The 7,903-nt window shown below is 56.6% G+C and overlaps 1 protein-coding gene across 1 annotated transcript; it reads left to right on the top strand.

The window, feature by feature from the left end:
* Nucleotides 1-330: 330 nt before the first annotated feature.
* On the top strand, nt 331-7,699 carry LOC149427533 (bifunctional FAD diphosphatase/FAD synthase-like; the record flags this gene model as incomplete). Its single annotated transcript, XM_089667930.1, has 6 exons — nt 331-491; nt 580-678; nt 944-1,133; nt 2,218-2,291; nt 2,596-2,727; nt 7,173-7,699. Coding segments are annotated over 6 exons (687 nt in total), but the record flags the coding sequence as incomplete, so codon positions are not given.
* Nucleotides 7,700-7,903: the final 204 nt, after the last annotated feature.

Genomic DNA, 7,903 nt, shown 5'->3' with positions numbered 1-7,903 from the left:
GCGGGGTCTGGTGCCTGGGTGGGGTCTGGGTGGAGTCTGGTGCCTGGGCGGAGTCTGACCTGTGTTTGGCTCCTCAGGGTCCCCTCTGGGGGAGAAGGTGGGCTCGGCTCTGCAGACAGTGGAGGAGGCTCTCGTGGGGTCTGGTGCCTGGGCGGGGTCTGGGTGGAGTCTGGTGCCTGGGCGGAGTCTGACCTGTGTTTGGCTCCTCAGGGTCCCCTCTGGGGGAGAAGGTGGGCTCGGCTCTGCAGACGGTGGAGGAGGCTCTCGCGGGGTCTGGTGCCTGGGTGGGGTCTGGGTGGAGTCTGGTGCCTGGGCGGAGTCTGACCTGTGTTTGGCTCCTCAGGGTCCCCTCTGGGGGAGAAGGTGGGCTCGGCTCTGCAGACGGTGGAGGAGGCTCTCGCTCAGTACAGTCTGGAGGAGATCAGCGTGGCGTTCAATGGCGGGAAGGACTGCACTGCGCTCCTGCACTTGTATCACGCCGCCGTACAGAGGTGAGTGCCCCTCCCAGGGCGGGGTCAGGGATGGGCGGGGGAAGGTTGGTCATTACCCAGAATTCTCCTTGTTTTCTTGTCTGTAAAGGCGACGCCCAGAAGGGAGGGAGAAGCTGCAGGCTCTGTACATCCGCATTGTGTCCCCCTTCCCGGAGATGGAGCAGTTCATGCAGGACACCACCAAACGGTGAGCCTGGGGGAGGGGCATGAGTGGGGGTCCCACCGGGGGAGGGGCATGAGTGGGGGTCCCACCGGGGGAGGGGCATGAGTGGGGGTCCCACAGGGGGAGGGGCATGAATGGAGGATCCCCACCCCCCATAGTTTAGGATGACAGGTCTCCCTTTATATTCAGTTCTGATTATTTAATGTCTCGTGTTGTCATTCCCCTCCATGTCTCCGCCCCCTCCCCCTCCATGTTTCCGCCCCCTCCCCATGTCTCCGCCCCCATCCAGGTACAATCTTCAGATCTACACCATCCAGGGGGACATGAAGCAAGCTCTGATGGATCTGAAGGCGGAGCAACCTCAGCTACAGGCCATCCTGATGGGGACCCGCCGCACGGACCCGTACTCCCGCACCCTGACCCCCATGTGCCTCACCGACCCCGACTGGCCCACCTACATGAGAGTCAACCCGCTGCTGGTGAGTGTCTGCACTCCGGTCCCCCCGCCACTGGAGGGCGCCACACTCACCGCTCAGGTCCCCCCGCCACTGGAGGGCGCCACACTCACCGCTCAGGTCCCCCCGCCACTGGAGGGCGCCACACTCACCGCTCAGGTCCCCCCGCCACTGGAGGGCGCCACACTCACCGCTCGGGTCCCCCCACCACTGGAGGGCGCCACACTCACCGCTCAGGTCCCCCCGCCACTGGAGGGCGCCACACTCACCGCTCGGGTCCCCCCGCCACTGGAGGGCGCCACACTCACCGCTCGGGTCCCCCCGCCACTGGAGGGCGCCACACTCACCGCTCGGGTCCCCCCGCCACTGGAGGGCGCCACACTCACCGCTCAGGTCCCCCCGCCACTGGAGGGCGCCACACTCACCGCTCAGGTCCCCCCGCCACTGGAGGGCGCCACACTCAGCGCTCAGGTCCCCCCGCCACTGGAGGGCGCCACACTCAGCGCTCAGGTCCCCCCGCCACTGGAGGGCGCCACACTCACCGCTCAGGTCCCCCCCGCCACTGGAGGGCGCCACACTCACCGTTTAGGTTTCCCCGCCACTGGAGGGCGCCACACTCAGCGCTCAGGTCCCCCCGCCACAGGAGGGCGCCACACTCACCACTCAGGTCCCCCCGCCACTGGAGGGCGCCACACTCACCGCTCAGGTCCCCCCGCCACTGGAGGGCGCCACACTCACCGCTCAGGTCCCCCCGCCACTGGAGGGCGCCACACTCACCGCTCAGGTCCCCCCGCCACTGGAGGGCGCCACACTCACCGCTCAGGTCCCCCCGCCACTGGAGGGCGCCACACTCACAGCTCAGGTCCCCCCCGCCACTGGAGGGCGCCACACTCACCGTTTAGGTTTCCCCGCCACTGGAGGGCGCCACACTCACCGCTCAGGTCCCCCCGCCACTGGAGGGCGCCACACTCACCGCTCAGGTCCCCTCCGCCACTGGAGGGCGCCACACTCACCGCTCAGGTCCCCCCACCACTGGAGGGCGCCACACTCACCGCTCAGGTCCCCCCACCACTGGAGGGCGCCACACTCACCATTGTCTCTTTTCCAGGATTGGTCCTACCGCGACATCTGGGAGTTCCTGCGCACACTCTACATCCCGTACTGCATCCTGTATGACAAGGGGTGAGGGGCGCTCGTCCGTCCATCCATCCGCCTGTCCCTCTGTCTGCCTGTCCCCTCCACCTGTCCCTCTGCCTGTCTCTCTGTCCCTCTGTCTTTGTCCGCCTGTCCTTCTGTCTGTCCCTCTGCCTGTCCCTCTCTCCGCCTGTCCTTCCTCCCGTCCGCCTGTCTGGGTCTGTAGTTGACTCCTCCCCCTGTCCCTCTCTCTGTCTCTCCGCCTGTCCTTCCTCCCGTCCGCCTGTCTGGGTCCGTAGTTGACTCCTCCTCCTGTCCGGGTCCGTAGTTGACTCCTCCCCCTCTCCCGCAGGTACACGTCTCTGGGCAGTATGGACAACACCATCAAGAACCCGGCTCTGCGGTTCCGGACGTCGGCGGGGGCGGAGAGCTTCCACCCGGCATACATGTTGGAGAACGAGGAAGAGGAACGCACGTCCAGGAAGTAACGTATCCCGTGTGTCCCCGCCCCTGTGTGCTCCCCTCCGGTGCCGTCCAATCCGCTGCCTGGGAGACCTGAACCCATGGGGGACGATGAGCGTGACAATGGGGGTCATTCTTGTATCTGTCCCGGTGGGGGATACGATGCGTCCGTCCTACACAGTGCCCCCTGCAGGAGTGATCCTATCGGGTGAAAGAACTGTGAATAATGGTGGCGGGAGGAGAACTGCGGCATGGAGCGCTCATCATTCTCTAACACGCAAAGGAGGAAGGCGGAGCCAGCATAGTGCGCTGAGACCACGTAGGCCACAGACTCTGACCCCCAGCCGGGCCGCTCGTGGCTGCCACTGCATCATCGATGGCTCCTCCCACCGCCAGGTACATCAGCGGCTTCCATCGCAAGGGACGCGTTTTGACGATATTTCTATAGCAATGTTAACTCCTTCCTGTCGGGTCGGGCAAAGTCCTCGAAACGCGTCCCTAGAGCCGGAAACCGCTGACGTGCGCCATGGTGGGCGGAGCCTGCTGACGCGGTGATTGTATACATTGTTACCTTCTGGTCACAGCCGCATCCTTCGCTTTATTGGTTCACATCTCTCCTCGCTGCTCCGCCCCCGAAATGTTGGTGACCTTGATGTTGGTAAAACTTTATTATTCCAGACAGTGAACACAAGTCCATCCAGACTCTCTTTACTCTGCTGACATCATTGTTAATAAAACTTTATTATTCTAGGCAATGAACACAAAAAGTCCACCCAGACTCTTTACTCTGATGCTATCAGTATTGATAAAACTTTATTATTCCAATGAACACAGAAGGTCTGTCCACACCCTCCTCACCCCAATGACATCAGTATTTATAAAACTTTATTATTCCAGACAATGAACATAGAAGGTCCGTCCTCAACCCCAATGACATCAGTATTGATAAAACTTTATTATTTTAGACAATGAACATAACGTTCTCCCAGACTCTCCTTACTCTGATGACATCAGTATTGATAAAACTTTATTATTCCAATGAACACAGAAGGTCCATCCACACCCTCCTCACCCCCAATGACATCAGTTTTAATAAAACTTTATTATTTTAGACAATGAACACAACGTGCACCCAGACTCTCCTTACTCTGATGACATTCAGTATTGATAAAACTTTATTATTCCAGACAGTGAACATCAAACGTCTGTCCACACCCTCCTCACCCCAATGACATCAGTATTGATAAAACTTTATTATTCCAGACAATGAACACAGAAGGTCCATCCACACCCTCCTCACCCCAATGACATCAGTATTGATAAAACTTTATTATTCCAATGAACACAGAAGGTCTGTCCACACCCTCCTCACCCCAATGACATCAGTATTTATAAAACTTTATTATTCCAGACAATGAACATAGAAGGTCCGTCCTCACCCCAATGACATCAGTATTGATAAAACTTTATTATTTTAGACAATGAACATAACGTTCTCCCAGACTCTCCTTACTCTGATGACATCAGTATTGATAAAACTTTATTATTCCAATGAACACAGAAGGTCCATCCACACCCTCCTCACCCCAATGACATCAGTTTTAATAAAACTTTATTATTTTAGACAATGAACACAACGTGCACCCAGACTCTCCTTACTCTGATGACATCAGTATTGATAAAACTTTATTATTCCAGACAGTGAACATCAAACGTCTGTCCACACCCTCCTCACCCCAATGACATCAGTATTGATAAAACTTTATTATTCCAGACAATGAACACAGAAGGTCCATCCACACCCTCCTCACCCCAATGACATCAGTATTGATAAAACTTTATTATTCCAATGAACACAGAGGTCTGTCCACACCCTCCTCACCCCAATGACATCAGTATTTATAAAACTTTATTATTCCAGACAATGAACATAGAAGGTCCGTCCTCACCCCAATGACATCAGTATTGATAAAACTTTATTATTTTAGACAATGAACACAACGTCCACCCAGACTCTCCTTACTCTGATGACATCAGTATTGATAAAACTTTATTATTCCAATGAACACAGAAGGTCCATCCACACCCTCCTCACCCCAATGACATCAGTATTAATAAAACTTTATTATTTTAGACAATGAACACAACGTGCACCCAGACTCTCCTTACTCTGATGACATCAGTATTGATAAAACTTTATTATTCCAGACAGTGAACATCAAACGTCTGTCCACACCCTCCTCACCCCAATGACATCAGTATTGATAAAACTTTATTATTCCAGACAATGAACACAGAAGGTCCATCCACACCCTCCTCACCCCAATGACATCAGTATTGATAAAACTTTATTATTCCAATGAACACAGAAGGTCTGTCCACACCCTCCTCACCCCAATGACATCAGTATTTATAAAACTTTATTATTCCAGACAATGAACATAGAAGGTCCGTCCTCACCCCAATGACATCAGTATTGATAAAACTTTATTATTTTAGACAATGAACACAACGTCCACCCAGACTCTCCTTCTCTGATGACATCAGTATTTGATAAAACTTTATTATTCCAATGAACACAGAAGGTCCATCCACACCCTCCTCACCCCAATGACATCAGTATTAATAAAACTTTATTATTTTAGACAATGAACACAACGTGCACCCAGACTCTCCTTACTCTGATGACATCAGTATTGATAAAACTTTATTATTCCAGACAGTGAACATCAAACGTCTGTCCACACCCTCCTCACCCCAATGACATCAGTATTGATAAAACTTTATTATTCTAGACAATGAACACAGAAGGTCCGCCCATACTCTCCTGACACATTTCACCCAATGATGGCTCAGATACTACCTCCGTGACGAAGCCCACTTTAGGTTTCTGGGTGGAGCTTCTGAGTTTGTGGTTTAGAACAATAAAGGACGTCATATTTTGAGCGAACTCCATGTAGCCCGCCCTGCGCATACAGACGTGGGTGGAGTGTACTGCAAAGCAGTTTTTTTTTCCTGTCCTTACAGGTAAAGCAATCCCTCAGCGACTCCTCGCCCCCCTCTGCCTTGGGCCACATCCCCCCGGGGCCACATTCTGGCCCATAAACTCTCTGCAGGGCCGCCTTGTCCCCCTTGTGCATTTTCAGTGCCACGTGGCTCCCCCACTCCCCCGCAGGCTCCTCCTACTAACATGTTAGTTGCTGTGAATGTTTTTTTAACTAATTGCTGAGAATAACAATCGTTATAAGTCGATCTGTGTCTGCCGAGGGGAGTTTTGCCCACCACCATGTCCCGGCGTCCTCTTGTATATTATTGGGGGGGGGGTTAGTGTGGATTGAGTCGGGGATGTGATTTGGAGGGTTTATTAGGGAATGACGGGAGCTGGAAGATTTTTATGGTTCTTGTAGGAAGAGTTTTAGGTGTTGGTGTGGAGAGGGAGCTTGGGGCGGGAGGGTCAGGTGGGTGGGGCTGAGGGCAATGGGGGGGAGGGTCAGGTGGGTGGGCTGAGGGCAATGGGGGGGAGGATCAGGTGGGGCCGAGGGCAATGGGGGGGAGAAGAAGGGTCAGGTGGGTGGGGCCAAGGACAATGGGGGGGAGGGTCAGGTGGGGCCAAGGGCAATGGGGGAGGAAGAAGGGTCAGGTGGGTGGGGCCGGGGCAATGGGGGAGAGGGTCAGGTGGGTGGGGCCGAGGGCAATGGGGGGGAGAAGGGACAGGTGGGTGGGGTCGAGAGCAATGGGGGGGGAAAGAAGGGTCAGGTGGGTGGTGCCAAGGGCAATGGGGGGGAGAATCAGGTGGGTCGGGCTGAGGGCAATGGGGGGAGGGTCAGGTGGGTGGGGCTGAGGTCAACGGGGGGAAGAGGGTCAGGTGGGAGGGGCTTAGGGCAATGGGGGGAGAAGGGACAGGTGGGTGGGGTCGAGGGCAATGAGGGGAAAGAAGGGTCAGGTGGTTGGGGCCGAGGGCAATGGGAGGGAGAGTCAGGTCGATGGGGTGGGGAGGGTCAGGTGGGTGGGGCTGTGGGCAATGGGGGGGGGAAGAAGGGTCAGGTGGGTGGGGCCGAGGACAATTGGGGGGGAAGAAGGGTCACGTGGGGGGGGCCAAGGGCAATGAGGGGGGGGGAATCAGGTGGGTGGGGCCGAGGGCAATGGGGGGGCAGGGTCAGGTGGGTGGGGCTGAGGGCAATGGGAGGGGGGTGGAGGTGAAAAGTGAGGATAGGTAAGTTGGGGGAGAGGTTGGAGGTCCAGACAAAGAGCCACATCTGCCATTATTGCCTCCTGACCCCCGCTTTGCCCTCGGACCCCTGCTTTGCCCTCAGACCCCCGCTTTGCCCTCAGACCCCCGCTTTGCCCTCAGACCCCTGCTTTGCCCTCGGACCCCCGTTTTGCCCTCGGACCCCCGTTCTGTCCCTGCCGCCATGTTTTTGTTGCGTGTCTTCCTGGCTCCTGATTGGCCCTCTCTTCTCTCCCCAGTCTGCAGGTCTCGGGCTGTGGATTGGAGTAGATGCCGCCTCGATCCTCAGTGCCACGGCTGACGCCGGTGAAGGAGGGGAGGGGGGGGCGGTAATAGACGCGGAGGACTTGATTTGCTGTGGTTGTAGCCGGAGGCCACTTTACATAACTTTCCTTTCATACCCCGCATGAGAGAGCTGTTCCTGGGTCCCTGACACCCCCCCTCGCCCACCAGGGGCCCCGCTGGTGTCAGCGTTTGCGGCCATGCTGTGTCAGCGACTGTCTCAGCTGCACATCAGCCGACCTGTGAGGCTCAGTCACGGGGCCCCTGCAGGGCTGCTCGTCCTCTGTGACTGTAGGGGGTTAATCACCGGGGGGGGGGTCAGGCTGCCAGGGGCCACTCCGCTTCTCCCTCTTGTTCCCGCAATGACAAAGGCGTAGATTGCAGAACGTTCCGGCGTCCCCCATCCCCCGCCCCCCCCGGGCCTCGTGCTCCGAGCCAGCGGCCGATAAATTGCCCCGCCGGACGCCCCCCGTCCATAACATGATCCCCATCGGCAGACACAACGCCCGGCTGCCCTCGCTTTGCCAAGCGGAACCCCGCAGGCCCCTGGGGCCCTTCGCCCCGTTCTCCATGGGACAAGCCTTGAGGAACATGTCATTCCCCAGATACAAGAACTGGATGGGGATGAACATCGGATACTCCGTCCTCCAGAGCCTCAAGGAGTGCCTGTACTTCCTGCTGTGCTGCT

This window comes from Staurois parvus, unplaced genomic scaffold, assembly GCF_062004578.1.
Source record: "Staurois parvus isolate SC_StPar_1 unplaced genomic scaffold, SC_StPar_1.0 ptg003677l, whole genome shotgun sequence".
Taxonomy (NCBI): Eukaryota; Metazoa; Chordata; class Amphibia; order Anura; family Ranidae; genus Staurois; species Staurois parvus.
The sequence above is the reverse complement of the archived record's forward strand: the minus strand, read 5'-3'. Positions and strand labels throughout refer to the sequence as shown.